The sequence below is a fragment of the Podarcis filfolensis genome (assembly GCF_964270895.1).
Source record: "Podarcis filfolensis genome assembly, chromosome: 11".
Taxonomy (NCBI): Eukaryota; Metazoa; Chordata; class Lepidosauria; order Squamata; family Lacertidae; genus Podarcis; species Podarcis filfolensis.
The window spans coordinates 36,143,573-36,166,371 of NC_139613.1; the positions used below are offsets into that span (position 1 = coordinate 36,143,573).

Here is a 22,799-nt window from a genome sequence, read left to right on the forward strand (position 1 = left end):
GGGAGTTGTAGTTCTCCACCCGACGTTTATTTCCGCCCTCCCTAAAGAAAGTATGTTAAAAAAGGGGGTGCGTCTTTATTTCTCCCCTGGCGCGTTGCAACGGCCTTTGACATTATTTCCTCCCGCTTTCTTTACCGACGTGTATGATGAGAGTCGGTGTTTCCCGCGACACGGCGGCTGAGTTTGTGAAGGGTGTCCGCTTGCCCTCCTTCCCTTCGTGAGCTTTTTGCTCCCGGACGGGTCAGCGGGTGCGGCACGAGATGCACCACCCCGGTTGCTCAAGGGACGCGTCATGATCATCTGGCAGGGTGAAGAGAAGGGTGGGGCAGAGAAGGGATCTCTGCATGGAGGCTCCACTGAGCTCCTGATCTGACCGAAATGGGTGGAAAAGGTAGAAATCATGTAACCTCTGCAAGTCACCTCGTTGCCTTGGTCCTCTTCGCTTTTTGGGGAGCAGTGAAGGCGAGGCCACTGCTCGACGAGGATTACTCTTGCAGCAGCTGCGGGAAGCCTAACATTGTGATGGTGATGTGCGATTCCTTAGTAAGTATTTGACTTTTTCAAAACAAAAGCAAAAGTATCCAGAGCAACTTCTTTCCAGTCATGCTGCTGCTGCTTGCGAAGGAATGTGAGGCGGGATGGTGTAAATAAAAATATCTACTCTTTCAGGCTCAGCTGCTGTGGACCTGATCTCCCTGCTGCTTGAGCCTGGCTGCTGTTTTTTTCCCCGCTTGGAGGTGCCATTTACATGCTGGAGAACTCCATGCGAAACGAGCTTGCATTGAGAGTGACATTTGTTGCTAAGCTTTCACTTAATAATTGGAGAGCATGTTCTTGTGTCACACTTGGGTTGCAGTCCTATACACGCCTATTTTGGGAAGATATTCAGTTAACACAGTGAAGGTTAACTTTCAGCACTTTAGATGTAACTTTTTGCAATATTATGGCATTCGGACTGTGCTGCCTGTGATAGGAGAGGAGGGGGAAATTTAGCATTATACAAAACAATTTAGCATTATACTGGAAAAAGGAGAGCATTATATGAAACAATTCAAGTAGTGCTTTATGTACGCTAGGAGTTATAACACCTCTAGCATAAGTGAATATGTGGGAGTGAACATGAAGCAGCTTGCAAGTTTTGCTCAATAGTGAAAAAATAAAAGGCACAGAAGCGCTAATGGTGCTCCAGAACAGGGATTTACTTTGCAAATGGGTCACTGGCAATGAGTTCTTTCTTCTTCTGATTTAAATTGGGAGAGGGGGATGTGGAAAGGTTGCCCATGTTGTCATACTTCCTATGTCCGGCCCATACATCACACTGTCTTCTTTGCCTGTGTTATTGCAAATGGCCAGCTCCAAAATTGCTCTTAACCAACATGACACAAAGTCTTCTGAGCAATTAGTCACTGCTCTCATGCCGTTGTTCATTCCTGGAAAGACTTGGAACTGGTCACAAAGTCTCACTGAAATCACAGTAAGGAAATCACATAGTTCAGTTCTTGCTTAATTGTACCTCTCACTGAAATGTTTCAGTTGTCAATATGTATACAGTGGTACCTTGGGATAAGAACTTAATTCATTCCGGAGGTCCGTTCTTAACCTGAAACTGTTCTTAACCTGAAGCACCTCTTTAGCTAATGGGGCCTCCTGCTGCTGCTGCGCTGTCGGCGCACGATTTCTGTTCTCATCCTGAAGCAAAGTTCTTAACCCGAGGTATTATTTCTGGGTTAGCGGAGTCTGTAACCTGAAGCATATGTAACCCGAGGTACCACTGTATTTGTAGGAATATATATTTCAAACCATGCTGGTGTCCTGTCAGTGAAGACATGTTCCTAGAAAACATCTATTGCATCCAGAACCACTGAAATGGGTGTTTTGGTAGAATGTGGTTTTTACAGTGTGATTTGTAACATTGCATCGTTTAATATGGTTTCTAATGTTGCATTGATTAATTTCCAGAGTAATTCTCAAAATGTTTTTCCCCCGCTGCATGCAGGATGGAAGGCTGACATTTCACCCAAAAAATGAAACAGTAGACTTGCCGTTTGTGAACCTCATGCGAAAACATGGCAGTCTCTTTCTTAATGCTTATACTAATTCTCCAATATGTTGTCCTTCCCGTGCAGGTAAGATCATACTCAAGCAAGAAATACATGAGTAGAACCTATTTAAATACTACTTTATGATAGCTAAACTTCAAAAGATTTCCCCTGGGCAACCTTGAAACTTCGGGTTCCTTTTAGTGTCTGTGAGCCAGGCCTTCAGGATAGACATAGTATCACTTGCATGTTTTAAAAAGGAAATAAATATGCTTGTGGGACATTAGGAGTGGGTTGTTGTCTGTATTTACCAAGTGCAGAGTGGCTGAAGGTCAACATTAGGAGATACATCATGTGAGTTAGGACTAAGCCTGTTGTCATACCCCTTTTATAAGTGGAGAAACTAGGCTGGGTATGACAGTGACTTGCACAAAGCCACTCAGTGGGCTTCATTGGCTTGTCTTCTAGATGAGTAAGTTATATGACTTACACGCCTTGCACACTTTTCAGGGATTGTGTTACAAGAACTCCCTGCCTTGGGAGAGACCCCCCCCCCATATTATCATTTTTGTAGCCCCTTATTTTGACTGGCATTCCATCTGATTAGTTGGCTGTTTTCTGTTTTTATGGATATTTTTATTTGCTGCTCTGTCTGTTCTACTTTTTTCTCTTTACTTTTATTTTGTTAATCACATATTTTGAGTATTAGGTGCCTTGGGCATTTCCTAGAAGTGGGAAGCTAAAATGGAAAGCCCTTATAAACAAACACTTAACTGAGGATTGATTAAATGGACTGCAACATTTATTGGTGCTCCTCCTTTTTTCTTCACACTGATGATCAGAATGGACCACCCTCAATAGATGGTTAAGATACCTAGACTGAGCCCAGCACTGGCATCCTCTCCACTCTCCCTTCAATGGATTGTCAGAGCTGAGAGCTTATCCATTAGCAGAAACCTGCTTCCATTTCTTCACACCTCTTACTGTATTATGGCTTCTGAGAATTAACCTGTCAATAGTGTGACTGAAGTTAGGAGATTTGACTCCAACTCGTAGTTCGGAAAATAGTGGCAGTAGCAGTTCTCAAGTTCCTTTCCTTGCTGAATACAAAGTAATCAAAGCCTGGGAAGAATTGCATTGCTTTTAATATTTTTATTGTAAGCGGCTTGCTTTAAAAGGCAAGGTAGAACTAATAATAAAAATATTTTTCTTGTGATTGGAGAGACAGTGGAGAGGGCAGAGGGGTTGTGAAGATTCCTCATGCTGCTGAACGAGTTCTGGCCTCCTGGAGCCATTGTAACGTTGGGTTAGAAAAATATAGTGGCAAAGTCTCTATGGGTTCTTGAAGCCACAACTTCTTGCTTTATGGCAGGGGTAGGGAACCTGCAGCCCTCCAGAAGTTGCTGGACTACCACTCCCATCATCCCTCACCATTGGTCCTATTGGCTGGGGCTGATGGGAATCGTATTTCAACAATATTTGGAAGGCTACCGGTTGCCCATGCCTGTCTTACGGGATGCCTTTTAGCTGCAGTGGAAGTCATAAACATTTATTTATTTTGTATACCGCTGTGTACCCATAGATCTCAGGGAGGTTCCCAACATAACATTACAATATAAAAAAACACAAAACATGTAATAAAAATAAGAACAAAGACAACCCAATAATCCCCTCTTCCACAACACATTCAAAAGGGCATCTGATGTCAGTCAGCCCAAGACCTGCTTAAAGAGGAACGTTTTCGCCTGGTGCCCAAAGGTGTCTAATAAACATGCAAGAGGAAAGCTGTGCATGCTTTGTTTTAGTCAGATTGTATATGTTTTATATGATTCATCAACTAATTCTATTATGGGTGTGTATCTTGTTTTTGTTTTAGCTATGTGGAGTGGCCTCTTCACTCACATAACAGAATCTTGGAATAATTTCAAGGGTTTAGATCCAAAACACACAACATGGATGGACCTCATGGAAAAACATGGCTACTATACTCAGAAATATGGAAAACTGGATTATACTTCAGGGCATCACTCACTAAGGTAAGCAATTGGGAAAACCCTATCTCTGGTTAAAATTGGTTAATCAGAGGCGTGATTACTGCTAATTGAAAGCCTCCTGGCTAAAACTGAATTGTTATTTTATCATTTCTATGTACAAAGTGCTTTTCAGTATTTACTTCATTTATCCTGACAACACCCCTTTTGAGGCCCTAAGACTTTAAGTTGAAACAGTACTTTTTGTTTTGTACTATCTGTAAACCTACTCATAAATGGATGCGTTCTCTGTAGTAACCTCAAGTTCTGACAGTTCACTCGTCTGTAAAATGTGTTCCCCTGTCAAATTTTTGTTCCATTAAGTATATGAAACTGGTAGCACTTTTTCAGATGATTTTTTTAAAAACACTTTCTCGAAACATTTTAGTTTTGTAACTAAAATCCTCATCATTGCTCAAAGAAGTCCTTATTGTCAGGGAGCTACAAAATCCATTATAAAGGCAGCAAACTTCTCAGAAGGGTTTATTGTAAGAACTAAGTACCTTGGGAGAGCTGCAGTCATTTGCTCTTGAACAAATATTACTGCCTAGTCTTTTTCTTCACAATGCAGCCACTTGTAGGCAACCTTTCTGAGGGTCATAGTTTCTTTATGCTGCATAAGGAGAAAATAATTGGATGTGTCATTCCACTTCTAACATGTCTAGCCCTGTATACTGAAGCTCAAGTTTCATATAAAGACATTCTCCCTTTTCCTTTGTGCATGCTGCAGAGAGTTGAAAATGCAGAGGGCTGCAGGGGGAGAAGAGGGAGGCTCCCTCCTCTTCTCCAGCATGGCTTGGAAGAGATCAGAAATGTCCCTTTCCATTTTAAATTAACCATGGTTTGTTGTTACAGCCAAACCCTAAACCATGTTTAATCTAAATTAGTTAGTTGTCAAACCTGTCTTGTTTTCACTGTTACTTGAATTGACTTGTTTTCACTAATCCTTGTTTACTTAAGCCTAGCCATGGTTTCTCCATTTTTAAATGTCACAACAAGCAAAATTTAACTTCCCAGCTTCTTGCTACAGCCGTGCAAAGGCAGAGGAAGAGAGAGAAGTGGCTAGGTACAAGGCTTACTGCTGGGCCATGTTTGAACATCATTTGCAAAGGCAAACTGATATGAATAGCTTTTTATAAACCCAGTTAAAATTTAATGTCATAAATCACTGAATACAAATGGCAGGCATGTCAGAAATGTGAACATAATGATAATTTGCCTGTGATTATAAAGGTAAAGGTAAAGGCATCCCTGACCATTAGGTCCAGTCACGGACGACTCTGGCACTGCAGCACTCATCTCGCTTTATTGGCCGAGGGAGCCAGTGTACAGCTTCCGGGTCATGTGGCCAGCATGACTAAGCTGCTTCTGGCGAACCAGAGCAGCGCACAGAAATGCCGTTTACCTTCCCGCCGGAGCAGTACCTATTTATCTACTTTCACCTCGTGGTTTCGAACTGCTAGGTTGGCAGGAGCAGGGACCGAGCAACAGGAGCTCACCCAGTCACAGGGATTCGAACCGCCGACCTTCTGATCGGCAAGCCCTAGGCTATGTGGTTTAACCCACAGCATCACCCACGTCCCTATGCCTGTGATTGTATCTACATGAAAATAGCATATATACTGAATACTGTTCTGATTTTCAGTAACCGTGTGGAGGCTTGGACCAGAAGCGTTGATTTTTTGCTTCAGCAAGAAGGCAGGCCTGTGGCAGAACTCGTAGGTAACAAGACCTATGTGAGAGTCATGCAAAAAGATTGGAAGGCCACCGACGATGCTGCAGATTGGCTAAGAAACAAAGCCACCAACTTGACACAACCCTTTGTTCTTTACTTGGGGCTAAATTTGCCTCATCCATATCCTTCACCTTCCTCCGGAGAAAATTATGGGGCATCTACATTTCGGACGTCTCCTTATTGGCTACAGAGGGTATGCAAATATTAGCGTATAGCTTGATATAAGTTTTTTAAAAAGAATTGTATTTCTAGAGCATTTTATTCCTCAACCCACAGAAGGACCATAGCTCAGTGGCAGAGGGTCTCAAGTCCCCAGCACCTCCTGGTAGGACTGGGAGAGGTTCCTGCCTGAAACCCCAGAGAACCTCTACCAATCAGTGTAGACAATACTGAGCAAGATAGACCAATGGCTTGACTCAGTGTAGGGCAGCTTCCTATGTTCCTAATGCTGTGTGACTCAAATCTGAAATGAAAGATTAACCGCAGTTCAGTGGTACCCTGGTAGTTGGACACCTTAGTTGTCGAACAAATTGGCTCCCGAATGTTGCAAACCCGGAAGTGAGTGTTCCGGTTTGCAAACGTTTTTTGGAAGCCGAACATCCGACGCAGCTTCTGCAGCTTCCGATTGAGTGCAGGAAGCTCCTGCAGCCAATTGGAAGCCATGCCTTAGTTTTTGAACCATTTCGGGAGTCGAACGGACTCCCAGAATGGATTAAATTCGAGAACCAAGGTACGACTGTATTTTATTATGTTGCCAGATTGTCTGTGACCAAGTACAGCAGATATGTACTTACGTTTTTATACTAAACTGTAATCTCCTTGGCCCCCCAGGAATTATAGTAGGGTGATAGTGCTGAGAATTCTCTTTTCAGAATATCTAGTCCTACATCCTTCCTGTTAAAAACCGCTATGCTCGTGGTTCCCTGGATAAATGGAAAGACCCATGCTATTTTTCTAGAAAAAAATGGTGCCAGAACTCACCATGAACGCCTCCCTTGTTGTCTTAGAATGGCAATGGCGCCCACCTGAGAAGTGAGTCCCAATGAGTTCTGACTGGGGGAAAAAGCCCTGAGAATGACTAATAAAACCAGTTTAAGCTTGTGATGTAAAGATATTCTTTATTTTATTTGTGTATTACATTCCTATCCCACATTTCCTCCAATGAGTTCAAGATGGCATACATGGTTTCTTTCTGTGAGGGGGAGTCAGCTCTTCCTGTTTATTTGTATTCCATTTGAGTTGTTTCCAGGTTCTGTTTTTACAATGGTCACACAAAACTCTCCAGACTGGTTGCCATGGCTCCCACTGCTTAAATGGCAGTGTAACCCTGTAATTCAGCAGAATGTTTTAAAGGAAACAACCATTTCTTCACAAAAGCATCTTCAGCACACGGTTTACTTTTTTTATATGTAATGAGAATAGTGCTCAATTTTAGTCTCCATCATTGCAATGTCTTAGAATTTCAGCTGTTTGAATGCTTTCTTGATTACTCCTTTTTTCCTGTTGTCATCCACTCCAAGGGATCTGTATTGAGCTAGTGAAGTACAATAACCTCAGAAAGTGTACACCTTGTATTCTGTTTTCTAGGTTCTCTGCTAGAATTTTTGTCTTAGCTCTAGTCCCTGAATATCCTTATACAAGGGAGAACATGCAGTTGTTCTTAGCTTGGGAACCAAGTGCAACCAATTTCTTCACTCTTCTCAGGTCACCTTTCATCCCTCTGTGTGGCAGGGACAACCTCATGGCCAGCATGAGCTGCAGAGATGGCTTTTGACTATTGGCACAGGAGAGGCCGAATGGGAGAAAAGTTATGTGCAGTGTTATTTTTCTAGAAAAAGAGGTGGCGGAACTCACCATGATTCCTCCCTGGTTCTCTTATAATGGCAATGGTGCCCATCTGAGAGGTGTGTGAGCTCCGTTCCAGTGAGTTCTGGCTGAAAAAAAGCCCTGGTTATGTGCCTTCTGCTAGGATCCACCCCATAATTGTGTGTTGGAATGCCTAATGAGAAGTATGGGTGGTATGTTCTGGAGTATACCATAATGTGTATTGTACAATGTACAGATTGTGTACTGTGGCTTCCCCATTCCTGTGAGCTGACTATGAAAGCGATTATTGCAATCATATTTAGCTTCTGTCGTATGTATGGATTATGAATTTTCTTGAAGCATCTATTTACTACATCTTCATACAAAACCTAGTTGGCTGTAGTATCTCGGGCACTAATTCATGGGATTTCTTCAGGTGAATGTTTGGTTATATTGTTTTCCATGGAAAAACTGGAGCCAGACAAAAATAGTCTTTTGTTCGCTCCAGAGTTTTCTGAGGGGACAGCTATGAACATCTAAGAAGTCAAGAACCCGGCTGGATCAAACCAAACATGCATCTAGTTACAGCATCCTGATTCTCACAGTAGCCAATCACATGCTTCCAAGCAGTGCAATAGGGTAGACCTCCTGTGCTGTTGCCTCACAGCAACCAATAAGCACTGTCCATTTCTCTAGCTGTGACATTGTCTCCATTGATGACAATTAACTTGAACACATTTGCCCAGTAGCAGTACAGTGGTACTTCGGTTTTCAAGCGTCTCGGAAGCCAAACATTTTGATTTTTGAATGCCGAAAACCTGAAAGTGAATTCTTCCATTTTCAAACATGCCTCAGAAGTCGAATAGCTTCCGAGGTGCATTTCTCAATTTTCTCAATGGAATTGGCCGACCGCCCATTGCGCCTTGGTTGTCGAACATTTCAGAAGTCGAACGGTCTTCCGGAACAGATTACGTTTGACAACCGAGGTACCACTGTAGTTAAATCAGCGGCTTCAACTAACATTGAAGCCTAAATGTGAACATGAACTCGAATACACGTTCTACAAAAATAATAATTGGGTATTCACTTCCAGAGGATTGCTATCAAGATAATATATTGCAATGATTTGATTGCTAAACAAAGGAGTTCTTTTCTGTGAGCCATGGGTTTCTATGCAGTATGTCACACTTTGACTTTTGCTTTGAATATTGGGTTGCCATTGTGTTTATGTGTATGCACCATTGGAAGTCCTGCTGGGCACGTAGAATTAATTGTGTGGTTCTTGGGATTGCAGCAATGGCCTTTCTAGGTTGGTATGAAGCTTAGCGCTGAATCAAGCTCTCTCATTTGCTGAATCAATTCAAAGCAGTGCATCAACATGATGGTCTCACAGTACGCTATGTTGCTAAGCAGATGGTCTGTAAGGGATCAGCTGGAGCCATCTTTAAGACTTGTGGCTTTGTTCCTAGACGCAGGCACTGCGGTGAGCAAGGGAAGACCACACGTTCAATTTTTTAGGAAAAGTCTTTCTTGTAGACGCTTAGGGAGGGGATAGTGGAACTGGAAGAAGCTGCTGGCTGCAAAAGAAGAAGTCATTGCGGTGGAAGACTGTGATCATCTCCTAAAATCTAACTGAACCTTATGGAAGCAGGCTGTAGCAGATCCAACTCTTTACCTGAATGAATTGCACAGGCAGGAAAAAAGCACCAAGTGTAGTGGTAATGTCTGGAATATTGCCTCTAAACACATGCTACATTTTGCTGCACAGATCTCTGATAAGAACAGCAGTGGATCAGGGACTCTCTCCTTACACCAATGTTCTAACCTATTGAGAAGCAGATTGGAGGTGGTATTCAACTAAGTTTATCCCCGAGTACATACATTGTAGTTAGTGAACATGACTAAATTAGGCCCACTGATTTCAATAAGTGTACTTTGTGTTACCCTTCATTGAATACCACCCTGGACACCTTCCTCAAAGTGCACTTTCTCTGCAAAGCATTTTGGCACAAGTCCCTAGTCCTCATGGCATTCTCTAACTATGCCTAAGTATGTGCAACTGAACATATCTGTTTATCCCTGTCTCCATTTCCCTCCTCTTCCTCTGGGTCATACTACAGATTGCACTCCCCTCAGGGCAGGATCCTGTGCTCTTGTTCTCTGTAAAGCACTATGCACTTTGGTCCTGCTCTGTAAATAATGCATTGGGCAGGAGTCACCTAAGAAGTCACATCATCACAAGCCCTGTTCGAGGACTTCTGCTTGCGCAATGGGGCCCTCCCCTCTTATTCTCCCCTCATTTATAAAACATGGAGTCTTCATGTTCAGTCAGTATGTCTACCTTGGGCTGCTGGCAAATTGGAGGGTGATAATAGTTACCATTTGACAATTTTTTATTTTTTATTTTACTTTGTTACTAGGTGAGATACGAAGCCATCAAAATTCCAAAATGGCTTCCATTTTCAGAGATGCACCCAGTAGATTACTATTCCTCTTATACAAAGAACTGCACAGAGAAATTTACGGAGAAAGAAATCAGAGATATCCGAGCACATTATTATGCCATGTGTGCAGAAACGGATGCAATGCTTGGTAAGTGATATCCTGATTATCTTACTAATATCATAATGTATTTCTCAATACTATTACTGCAAAGATCGTTTTCTTCCCTGATTCTAGCCATGTAGAGGCTACAGTCCTAATTATGCATTATTCAAAGTCTTAGAACTGCAGCCTATGTATTTTTCATAGCTAAGCTTTGCGTAAAAAGATTATTTCCAGAAAGTAACAACTAGATGTTTTCTGTTGGGGTTTCTTTAATCTATTATTTAATAAAACTTCTATCATACTCTGCCTACAAGGTTAGAATCTGATCCATGAAGAAAACAATATGTCTCAGTTCATGTATTAAGGACTATGGTAACGTCATTTCAGTTGCAGAGGCCGGGACAAGGACCAGCCCACCCATGAGGTAGACTGAAGCAGCTGCCTCAGGCAGCAGAATCCTGCGGGGCGGTGCCCCCACCCCTGCCACCATTGCTGCGGTTGCGCAGCTGCATCTTCTTCCAGCAAGATCTCACAGAACTCTCACAAGATCTTGCCGGAGGAAGGTACAGCTGCGCAGAAGGGTAGCCACTTCCTTGTTTTGCCTCAGGTGGCAAAATGCAAGAGGCCGGGACACAATCTCAGGAGTGTACACAGCAATCTTAATGCAAATAATGTATTATGTGAGCCAAGCAATTATGTTTACAAATGTAGCTCTGTACTGTGATGATATTCAACTAAGTCAAACTTAGTAGACCCACTGAAATAAATGGACTTGACCAACTTTATTTCAATGGGTCTACTTTTGATTCAGGCCGGATATCATCCGATACATCTGAGCTGCATGACTGCAACTCCTTTGAGGAAAGGATCAGGTGGGCCTTTGCATGTGTCACACAAGGCATAATTCATGTGGTTCTGCCCTATGTACATCTTTCTGAGACCTGGTCTCATCCACCACCACACAAATGACATTAACCTGGTTTTAGATGTCTGTACCAAACATCTGAGGGACACGGGTGGTGCTGTGGTCTAAACTACAGAGCCGAGGGCTTGCTGATCAGAAGGTTGCTGGCTTGAATCCCTGCAACAGGGTGAGCTCCCGTTGTTCGGTCCCAGCTCGTCCACCTAGCAGTTCAAAAGTACGTCAGAGTGCAAGTAGATAAATAGGTACCACTCCGGCAGGAAGGTAAACGGTGTTTCCGTGCGCTGCTCTGGTTCACCAGAAGCGGCTTAGTCATGCTGGCCACATGACCTGGAAGCTGTCTGTGGACAAACGCTGGCTCCCTCGGCCTATAGGAGGGAATGTAATTAATCTGGTGTATTTGTTCTCTGTGGCTTAATACATGTAAGACATGTACTTTATGGAAATAATATTCTGAGACGGCTGTCTTGGGGGAAGAGGTTGGAAATGAAAGGATATTCAGGCACATCAATTCTGACACTGTAGCATTTTTATATTGTTATTGCCAGAAGAGCAGAAAAATTGTCAAGGAACATCTACTGAAACTGAAGTGAGGTAGAGTGAGGAATCCTCTCAATTATTATTAATCTTCTTTTTATATGTTGGCTTCACATCTGGAATGCTGTTCCCATCTGCTGCAGAATTTGGCATTCTGAGAATTCCAGCTTTAATTCCTAAAAGCCTAAGTGTAATGAGAGAGATGGAGAACAGAAGCAAGAAGGAGCTTAGGTCAAGCGTTTTCTTTGGGTAGAATTTTGGTGCCTTGCTGTCTCTTTAATGATATAGGGGCAGTATGGAAAATCTCCATGTTTTGGGCTTACTGATCAGTTATTACAATCCTTGCCTGTAATTGTAACTTCTTTGAAAACGCTTAGTGTATGTAGAAATTCAGGGTAAATTTGACAGTTTCCTAATAAACACTGGATGAATTCAAGAGGTAAATTCAAGAGAACTACAACGAATCAAATCCTAGGTACACTTACTCAGAAGCAAGTCCCATTGTGTTCAGTAGAGCTTACACCCAAATAAGTATGCATGGGCATAGCCAGGATTTTTTGTTGTGGGGGCTGACCTTTTGTTAAGAGGGGCAGGCCTTTTGTTGGGAGTGGGGCAGAACCTGTTTGCTATGTATTTTATTGATTTTTATTTATTATGGGGGGGTAGCTGCCCCTCCCTGCCCCCCAACTACACCCATTTAAGTATGTACTGTATAGGATTGTGACCTAAATCTTGTATCTGAGCTTATGCACCACCTTAAATGGGATTCAGACTCATCTTTCAGTGCAGTTTTAAAAACTCTTGCAAGTTTCAGACTATTAAAGCATACTTTGAGATCTGTATGGCAGACATAAATGTGAGCTTCTAAAAGTGGATAGCTGTGGGTGTTTAGCAACAGATTAGCAAAATGCAGCATTTTGGATGGAGATTTCTGGAAGTATGGAAGCCACAGTTGTGCATGCTGATATTTAGCAGTGGAAGGAACTTATTCAGAGTTCTCAAGGAGAAAATAAACTGCCCCTCATGATCTCCCATAATTAGCTTCTCTCCATCCTCCCAGAGGACTTTTCTTTGGAATCTTTGAAACAGCAACGGCTTCTGTATAAATGAGAACACAGGCAACGTGATCTAGTGCTTTCATTGCACTGGCAGAAGAGCTACCTCCTTGTGACATCTAAAAACTATTTTTATTCATGTCAATGTTTAATGAATATTTTGATGTTTGTGTATTAACCCTCCCTTATATTTTGTTGCAGGTGAGATAATTTCTGCTCTAAATGACACAGGACTACTCAGAAGGACTCTTGTCGTATTCACTGCAGATCACGGAGAACTTGCCATGGAACACAGGCAGTTTTACAAAATGAGCATGTACGAAGCAAGCTCCCATGTTCCTCTCCTTATAATGGGACCGAATATTAAGCTGCAATTCATCCCCAATGTGGTGTCCCTTGTGGATATCTACCCTACCATGCTCGGTAAGCAATATTTCTGTTGGAATAGCAAGCTCACTTCATATGACCAGCAGGGATAAAAAAATATTTAAAACCATCCCCTTTGCTAACATATGATTGCAGGAGATGGCTTAAAAGCACAAGCGGCTCACTTGGGACTGTCTAGAAGTTGCTGGACTACAGCTCCCATCATCCCTTACCTTTGGTCATGCTGGTTGAGGCCGGTGGGAGTTGGAGTCCAAGAATGTCTGGAAGAGCACAGGTTAGCCACCCCTGGTTTTAAAGCATGGCTGACTAGCAACCATGGTGTCACTACTGTCAGATAACTTCCCCAACATGCCTACACCATGTTGTGATTTACTGCTCAGCTTGCAAAGAAGGGACATTTAAAGGATCCAACACTGATCAATAAAGCCAAAATTTGGAGATGCCCCAGTAAGTTTCACCTCCTTTGATTTAACGTTAGTGTATATGAATAGTTTATTTTTGTCCACATGTGAACCAAGGCCACTCTTGTTTCATGCACACATGGCCAGAATGATACTTGCACTGCTCTGCACAGATATAAAAAGCACACTTAAAAATAAATAAATAGTGTGCTCAAAGGACATGTAATGGGTTATATATTTAGGCAGGTGGGTGTGAAGGTTTCAGCAGATCCCCAGTCATTTCCAAAATGAGATATTACTGGATGTTTTAATAATGGGGAAAATATTTTAATGAAATAATGAAATAATGAATAAAAATAATGAATGAAATAATGAGGCTGAATGAAATAATGAGGCTCTCAAAATCCTTCTGAAATTATAAACACCTGGAACGTGGAAAATAATGTATTCTGCCTTATTTACGTTTCTGCGTCAAAAGTGTCCCATTTGCGGGAAGGATGAGAAATATTTCCTGGAGAAAAGAAACCCTTTTAATTGTGGGAATATTTGCCTTTTTACAGCCATGTTTGTTGCTGTTGGTTGTTCTGTCTGCTGCAGCTTGATTTCCTTCCCACCAAATTTCTGAGTACTGCTTCTTCTTCCTAGACTAATCACACAGGCAATCCTAGACTAATCATAGGCCACATAGTGACCTGAATGTTGTCAAGACACTAAGAAACTTGTTAGATTTAGCTATGTGACATTGCTGAGGTCAAGAAATCAATGTGAAACTGGGATCATTGCTACCTGGATCAGTGACATAAGTTATCCCACCTATTATCATCATCATCTTTGATTTATTCATTGCCTTCTGAACAACCATTTACACATAAGAGTATTAACAACACTTAAAAACACCAAAACAGCAAATACATTAAAAACAGTACTGAGACCCTAGCAAAGTAGACACCCACAGTAAAGAACAATTTATCCAACTGGGAAAGTTTGTAGGAACAAAAATGTATTCATTTGTTTAGGGGTCATTTAGTAAATAGGATGATCTTGTAATATTGCATAGCCAATTTGATTTTACTGAGAGAAACAAAGCTAATTCGCTTACCCTGGCATTGTCTGAAGGCACATGATACAGTTTTATGGAAGTGCAGCAGCATAAAATTAATGAGTGTGAGGATGATGCTTCCTGGGCCGGTCACATGGGCGATCCTAACCAATTGGGAATCACACTGTGAACATGATAAGATGGCTATGTGTCAGGGAACTGCCATCGGAGCCAAGAGTGGAGGTAAGGCTCCCCAACGATGCAGGAGAAGGGACCAGCAGGGAGAGAGAGAACACTTCCTTTGGGGAAGGAAATCGGCGTGACACCAGGAAGAAAGGGGAGCAGGGAAGGACTTCGGAGAAATGGCTCCAAGACTCTTCCACAGAGACCAGCGGGGAGAGCCCAGGACCTCCGCTGGCCACGCCCACTCTGCGCAGAAGACTTCCGCGCAGGGAAGCTAGGCGTAGACTTGGCGTCAAGGAGCTTTTATGTTGGAAGAAGTTCAGGAAACGCCCACTGACGGATTCTGCCAGTGACTGACACAGCCACGGAGAAAGGGCTGTCCAGCCAGGGAAAGGTTTAGCCAGACAACGTTGCCTAGAGCAGCAGCCCCCTTACGCACGAGCAACCCCAATTACCTTTACACTATGCTTCATAGTTAACTGTATTTGACATGACAGTATTACACAGGGGAAATTGGGTCAATTTAGAGTGAGGGCAAAGCCTTCTGAATAGGTGAGCTCTTATGAAGGAATCACTGAAAGGTCGCCAAGAAGTTGGGGATTTCTCCACTCCTGGAAAATAGTTAGTACTTTTAGTTCAAACCCTATATTCTAACTAGAGACTTTAGTTTAACATTACTAATGAATGAGTCACACAGTCTCTTAATCAAATCTCAGCCCCTACCTTCTTGTTCCAACTGTCTTAATTTCCCCCCATCTCTCTTCTTGAAGTTTGTATTTTTAAATCACCGTCCTTCCTGTGCTCTCATTCTCCATATGTTCTCTCCTGGTTCTTCCTTCCTGTATTCAGAATATTTAAAAAATACAAAATAAAATAAAAAATGATTAATTTATTTAGGTGAGTAACAAACAAATGATTAATGTTATTTTCTCAGACACGCCAACTGATGAAGTAAGCTCTGACCTTATCTGTAGTAGATAGGAATATAGTCTGTCTGTGTGCCTTGCCATTTGATTTTACAGTTTGTTTCTGTACATGTACGTGTCACATCTTAACAATTTCCCTTAAAAGTGTGGTGTTGTATCCAACATGGCACAAACAGACTTTTATTCCTACAGCAGATTTTGCCATCCTGTATTTCTCTTTGTAGTACACCACAGACACCCCCCCAAAAAAATTCACTCAAAAAAAATTCCTCAGCCCTCTGAAGCATGTTTTTGAGGATATGCAGGGATGGTAAGGGACAGGAAGTTCCATTGCACAAGTAGATGTCTGTTCCCTTTGTGCAGTGACAGCACTGGATGCAACCTATGGTGTTGTACTTCCATCTTAAAGGTTGTTTAAATTCGGCAGATAGGGGGGGCGGGCTTCATGGAGAAGGAAGGGTAAGTCTTACTTGTGCAAACAGGACACTGCAATTAGATGCCACTGTTAGTTCAGAAAGATGTTAGGTTTAATTTCAGTGACTTAAAAATCTCTCTATCTGTCTCTTTTGCACCGCATATGAGTTGCTTAACAGTAACAAACTGCTAATGGTTAGAACAGAACTGAAGTTTTGTGGAAATAATTTCCCTAGGTAGCTAGTATTAATTTTACAGTAAGAAAATGTAAGAGGCATCTTGGACTTAATATAAATGCAAAGGTAAGAGGATCAGAAATATCACTATAAGGGGCAAAGGACAAGTTGCAATGGTTGACATAGTATATAATTTATTTCCTTGTTGGTTTTATATATTTCTGCCTTTTCTTTTAATTATGTTTAATTCTTTTTAAATAATGTAAATACCAAATTTTAAAAACAAATTGACTTAAGTCACAATTTCAATTTCAGATGTTGCTGGAATACCCATACCAAAAAATCTCAGTGGATATTCACTGATGCCCCTGGTATTGAAACAGGCAGAAGATAAATTCCCAACTAGAAAGCAACATCCTACTTGGATTCTGAGTGAATTCCATGGCTGCAATGTGAATTCTTCAACCTACATGCTGAGAACTGACAGATGGAAATACATAGCATACTCAGATGGTCGTTCAGTATCTCCTCAGCTGTTTGGTACGTTTGCTACTTGATTAATGTACAGTCTGATCCTCTGTTCTGGTCCGCATGAGTATCATAAGGTAAAGGTAAAGGGGACCCCTGACCATTAGGTCCAGTCGTGGCCGACTCGGGGGTTGCGGCGCTCATCTCGCTTTATTGGCCGAGGGAGCCAGCTTCCGGGTCATGTGGCCAGCATGACTAAGCTGCTTCTGGCGAACCAGAGCAGCACACAGAAACACCATTTACCTTCCCGCCGAAGCGGTACCTATTTATCTACTTGCACTTTGATGCGCTTTCGAACTGCTAGGTTGGCAGGAGCAGGGACCGAGCAACGGGAGCTCACCCCATCACGGGGATTCAAACCGCCGACCTTCTGATCAGCAAGTCCTAGGCTCTGTGGTTTAACCCACAGCGCCACGCACGAGTATCATAGGGAGGCGCAAAGCAGTGTTGCATTAGCAGAACTATGTAGCTCCTGTCTTGAAGCAACACAAACTACCAGATGTATGATTAATTGTTGCTGCATCATGTCTTGTATGGTTCACCAGAAGAGCAGAGAAGCAGTGTAGTAAAGTAGTAGTGATAGTAATTAGCACCCCATTATTCATAAGGATCAGCACCCTCCTTTGCAACAACGCAAGTTTGTACAAACAAAATATGACAGTTAAATCAAAACACAGTTCTGCAGTCAATGCACTGCACTGTTGGAAACAGCAAATGTGCAGTCTGAAGACACTAGAATCACTGGCCAAAGTCTGAGACAGTTGTTTCTTTAATGTCTCAACTGCGCATAGCCCTGTCTGCTTAAACCCATAAACCTGGGTTTGAATTTGACCACTGAACTATGGTTCCTTCCTCTCAAATTGAACAATGTGGTCAGATGACTAGGCACCCGAGGTCCAAAAAGGTGCCACGCTGTAGTCTAGGCCTGGGTACATTACCAAAATCATCAAGGGAGCAACTCACCTATGAGGAGTAATGACATTTGAGGGTTTGGGGGGTTTGTTTGTTTGTTTAAGGTGAGTAAAGTGGCACATGAGAGAGGTATATAAAAGCATGCATGGTGTTGAGAAAGTGGAGGACGTTTTTCTTCCTCTCATAAAACTAGAACTTGGGACTATCCAATAAAGCTGAATGGTGAGAGTTTCGAGGGGAGGGAAAGGAGTATTTTTCCACGTAGCACATAGTTAATGGAATTTGTTACTGTGAGGTGTAGTGATGGCTGCCAACCCAGGTGGCTTTAAAAGGGGATTTCAAGGAAGATGAAGCTATGTAGCACCTCCAGTATCTAACACAGTATGGTCCTTCAGATGAAAGTTTCCCTTCTCCTGTTCTGTACAGGCTGGCAGGGGGCTTTCCTAGCCCAACCTACACTAGGGTAGTGTAGCCATTAGGGTGTTGGACTAAGATGTGGGAGACCAGGGTTCAAATCCCTTCTCAGATAGGAATCTTGCTGGGTGACCTTGGGCCAGGCACCATCTCTTAACCTCACCTACTTCACAGCTTTGTTGTGAGGATAATATGAAGATGGGAGAGCCATGTACACCACCTTGAGCTCCTTAGAGGAAAGCTGAGATATAAAAGCAAAATAATAATAATAAAATGAATACTGGGGATTGAAATTGGGAGACCTTCTGCATGCCAAACAAATGCTCCAGTGCTGCGCTACTCCTTTTTTTCAAGTTCAGACTCATTAATTTGTCTTAATCGTTCTTTGTTGCAGATCTCTCTGCCGATCCAGATGAACTAACAAATGTAGCAACCAAGTTTCCAGAGATCACACAGTATTTGAACAAAAAACTCTACTCCATCGTTGATTATCCCAAAGTCTCTGCCTCTGTTGAACAGTACAACAAACAGGAGTTTATCAACTGGAAACAAAGTTTAGGACAAAACTATTCTGATACCTTAGCTAACCTGAGGTGGCACCAGAACTGGAAGAAGGACCCAAAGAAGTACGAGGATGCAATTGATAGATGGATTAAAGAGAAGACAATTGTGTGAAATGTCTTCAGAAAGTGAGAATGGACAATCTGCTCCTGAATGTAAAGAGGCAGTGTGGGTGCAATAAGCAGTCACCTCTTACTGCAACAGATACTGAAATGGGACGTGGGGTCAGATGCTATCCTCGTCCCTCCCATTTCCTGACACAAATCCACTCTGCTAAGCTATAAATACTAGCTAGCCCCAGTTGCCTGTTAACCAGGATTTGCTAGCCAGCTTCAGAACCTGATTTCAACTCTGGTTAAGAATCCCTGCTAAGTGACCTGTGATTAACATGGATGTTGATATAATGGCCTTATTGGGACATAATGTTAAATTATGGTTGTTAGCAAGAGCCTTGTCTGCACTTCCCATCTCCCTTCTCCTCTGGCACAGCCACAAAGGGGATATCAAAATCTTTTCCTTCCATTTTTAACCACAGTTTACCATTATGTTCAAACCTCAGCAAATGGTGTTTAGTCTCAACTATGGTTCAAAGAAACCAACCAAAGTCAAGCTGCATTTTGTGAATGTGATATCACACTGGGCCCTGCCAAGACTTGGAAAAGTATTCTGCCAGCAAAGTCCCTGAGCTAAGGATACCCTAGGGGATAAATGGAAACCGCCACCCCTCCACCATCTCTATCACTGATAAGAAGCCCTTAACAACCAGGGAAAATCTCACCATGCCTGTGTCCAGAGGTTGCTCTAGAAGGACTCTTGAGGTGGGTTCCCAACTCATCCCCCTTTAGAGGGGGAGACCGAACCATCTCCCAGCCCTAGAGAGCATAGAGCCCAGAAAGTCCATGTTTGGGCATCTACCTACCAAAAAAGTACATGTCTGATAGTCCAAAATTACAGAGCTACTCATAGTAAGGGGTCTTGGGTGAAGTGTGGGAGACCAGACTATAGAAGCTGCTGGAACAGCACATATTGAAATCTAGGTTCAAATCTCTTTTGAACCACCTTGTCTATTCTGCCATGCCTTTTGACCGATGTCCTCTGTTGCTGGCTTCTACTTAGATCCTGCCTTTAGAGCTAGGCTTGTTGATGGAGTGCTTTTATTGTGCTTTGGCATGGTCTATACCTTGACTTCAGTCTGCTTTTCACCTAGTTGCAGGAGCAGACAGGGCTACCCCAGCCTCTCCCTAAGAACTAAGCCCTGACATGGTTGGAGCAGGACAATTTGCTTGTTTCCCTAAACCTTTGTTAAGATTAATCAGAGTTTTGGTTTTGGACAAAGCAATAAAAAGCAGTCAACAGAAAACAGAAGCAAAAGATGCTTATTACATCTGCACTAGCCCCAAGACTATACTTTTTCAGGTGGAAAAGTATATACTGTAGTGGCTAGGACTTAGCTGTGAATTAGGAATTCTCAGGTTTCATTCTTGTCACTGCCATGAACTTACTAGGTGCCTTAGACAAGCCACTCTTTCTCCGCTGTTGCCTGCAATATGGGGAATAATCGGTGGCTTACCATACAGTGTTGTAAGGATAACTATTAGATGCATGTAAAACACTCTGAAAGCACTATACACATTTGTATTACTATACTTGGAGTAGCAAGTATAGTATTTGCAGTGCCCTAACTGGAGTGGCTAACCTTTGGGCTTCCATATGTTATTGAAAACCACATCCGATCAGCCCCAGCCAATATGGTTCATAGTCAGGGATGATGGGAATTGGAGTCCAACAGCATCCACAGGGTACTTTGTAAGCTACCGTATTCTTGCCCTAAAAGTATTAATTTTGTGAGTGAGTTTGTGTTCTAACTGGATTTTTCTTGGTCAGAACACAACATTTCAAAGTGCAGTATTAAGAGTTTAGGGCTGAACAAGGGCAAGCACATCTGTTCAGGCTCCCTCCAGGTGATCCATTTGCATTCATCCTGATTTGTTTGCACAAAGCTTATAGAAAGGTTAGATTATACCTAGTCTTTATTGAGCATTCATCCTCCATTTTGCTTGTGGTTATGTTTACATGGAATCATTTGTTCACCCTCCACTTTTCGGTGCATTTTTCTGTCACTTTAAAACCACCAAGAGTCTTGAGTTTTTTAAAAAGTGGATTTGTTGCACAAGAGCAACATAACGCTTTAACCCACCTTAAATGTAGAAACCTGAAGTTCTGGTATGCATTTGAATTCCTCCCACAAAACAGCGAGTCTGGCAATGCCCTCAGTTACTACTGAACACAAAAGAGATACATGCAATTTTAGGTCCCCACCATACCGATGCCATTTGTGACTAATGATTGTATGATATGGTCCTGAATTCCTTTGGGTTAATGGTTTGTGTAGTAATTTACAAGTGGGTTTTTTAACACACACACACCCGCCCCCGCTGAATGAAGTTAGTATTATGGTGGTGGTTAACATTGTGTGGGGTAATGTTAGATTCATCTACACTTCCTTCTTATTCTTCTAAGGGCTTGCAGCTATTAAAAACCACTGTTTTCTTTTACTGTATTGCATAAGCCTTTTAAGTATTGTTTAACCTTCATGCAACACACTCCAGATACTTGTCTGGGTATACCAACACGGCTTGCATTTGCACTTTTAAGTGTGAGCAGCATATGTTGTTTCATTTGGTCTAAATATCCAAGAGATTTGCATGCAGATTTTTGCTACTCAAATATGTTATATCTCCCTAGCAACCGTTGTCCTTTCCATTACACACACACACACACACACACACACAAACAGCTAGTACCCTTTCCTCCAAGCAAATGAAAGGGCAAAGAATAAGAAGAAACTCAGAATAATCTGGATCTTCTCTCTAGCGCAGTGGGAAAAACTAGTTTCTTTCCCTGCCCCCACCAAACCCCAATGTATTGGAACTGAGAAGTTTAAAACGAAGAAAGATGGTATTTGTGTATGCAAATATCATCATATTTCCCTCAAATGCTGAACATGAGTGGTCCCATTGCCTATCAGTTTGCAAGCAAAAAGGAGCCATCCAAAAACAAGGTAGTGGGGTTTTTTATATATCTACTTTGGGAACTCCCCAGACAAGCAGAAGTGTTTTAGTTTGTACATTAAAATAAGATTAAACAAAAATATCCTGCTATGAACCTGTGCTTGATAGCCTCCAAGACCTACATGTGGAGGCTGAGGTTGATCTGGAAGCTGCAGCTGGAGCAGAATACAGTGGCCAGTCTCGTGAATGGAGCAGCCTAGCATCAGCATATAACACCCTTGCTGTAAGAACTTTATTGGCTGCCCGTATGCTACACATTTGAGATTGCCTTATGAAATTAAAAACAACAGCCCCAAACTCCTCTCCCAGCATTAAATGGTTTCAGCAGGAATCCTAGAATTGCAGAGTTGGGGGGGACCCTGAAGGAAAAGGGAAAACGAGTTTTGCCTTATCCTGCTGCAGAAATATACCCCCATTACTCTCAGAAAATGCTTGCATTTGAGGCTAACATTCCCCTGCAAACTGCAGACAGCACCACCAGCTCCTGTTGCAGATGGCTTGGAAATCCTGAACAACAGAACTTCTGTCATGGGTTAATGATGAAGTGCCCCTTTTTTGTGTGCTCCTACTTTTTAATCTTTTGTTACACAAGCTACACAACATCTTTGTGTTTTTTCCCAAACGAAAGCTAGTGGGACACTGGGCTATTACTGATTTAAGCAATGCTGCCTCTGAAGGGAGCAATAGGACAGGATGCTGGAATTCATTTCAGCATTAATAAACAGCTTGGGCTGTGTTCAGACAAGCACTTGTTGCATTTGATTTTATTTCACTCCCTCTGTTCTATTACAATTTGCTTACATGTATCCTGTGCATACATCCTTGCTTGTCCTGGAATTGTTGGGTTCATTATTTGTTTATAAATGCTAATTTCCTTAATTGAACCCATGCACACCCAAATATCATTTTATATAGTGTGCAAGGGACCAACTGTACAAAAGCTTCAACCTTTTTACTGAGAAACAGACTTTTTATGTGAAAAGGGAGTGGAGTACCCAGAACATAGACATATTATCAACTCCTTGCGCTATTTTCTAGAGCAAATTATGCAAAAAATAAAATCCACCTGCTGGAATGAACTCTACTATTATGTGAGAAAAGAGAACAGAATATTAA

At 42.1% G+C, this 22,799-nt stretch overlaps 2 protein-coding genes across 11 annotated transcripts in view; one reads left to right on the forward strand and one right to left on the reverse strand.

Annotated features, from left to right (window-relative positions):
* Window positions 1-21,167, forward strand: ARSK (arylsulfatase family member K). 2 transcript variants are annotated; one of them, XM_083576914.1, is made up of 8 exons: window positions 1-543; window positions 1,997-2,126; window positions 3,916-4,075; window positions 5,715-5,997; window positions 10,031-10,202; window positions 12,873-13,094; window positions 16,513-16,737; window positions 18,446-21,167. In XM_083576914.1, exons 1-8 carry the CDS (start codon window positions 379-381, stop codon window positions 18,724-18,726), a joined length of 1,638 nt encoding a protein of 545 aa, XP_083433040.1. In that variant the 5' UTR covers window positions 1-378; the 3' UTR covers window positions 18,727-21,167. The 2 variants fall into 2 exon arrangements, with proteins under 2 accessions (XP_083433040.1, XP_083433041.1); XM_083576915.1 differs by lacking the exon at window positions 1,997-2,126 and having other exon boundaries at window positions 446-543.
* The window catches only part of GPR150 (G protein-coupled receptor 150), a 25,479-nt gene continuing 6,784 nt past the window's right edge, over window positions 4,105-22,799 (reverse strand). For 2 of the 9 annotated variants that reach the window (XR_014539811.1, XM_083577030.1), the window contains exon 2: window positions 15,153-15,520. Coding sequence is in view for 1 of the 9 variants with exons in the window: in XM_083577030.1 (XP_083433156.1) it covers window positions 15,486-15,520 (35 nt within the window). In the remaining 8 variants the exon portion in view is untranslated. Of the gene's footprint in view, window positions 4,683-6,008; window positions 6,858-11,459; window positions 11,801-12,421; window positions 12,715-13,975; window positions 14,124-15,152; window positions 15,521-22,799 lie in introns of those variants that run through there. The other 7 variants (XR_014539804.1, XR_014539805.1, XR_014539806.1 and 4 more) reach the window with 7 other exon arrangements.

Bases quoted from the DNA above. Each gene is read 5' to 3' on its own strand.
- ARSK (XM_083576914.1), top strand. From the start codon at position 379: ATGGGTGGAAAAGGTAGAAATCATGTAACCTCTGCAAGTCACCTCGTT. The intron at 5,998-10,030 runs GTATGCAAATAT...CTTTGTTACTAG, and splicing joins CTCCTTATTGGCTACAGAGG to GTGAGATACGAAGCCATCAA. The intron at 13,095-16,512 runs GTAAGCAATATT...TTTCAATTTCAG, and splicing joins TATCTACCCTACCATGCTCG to ATGTTGCTGGAATACCCATA.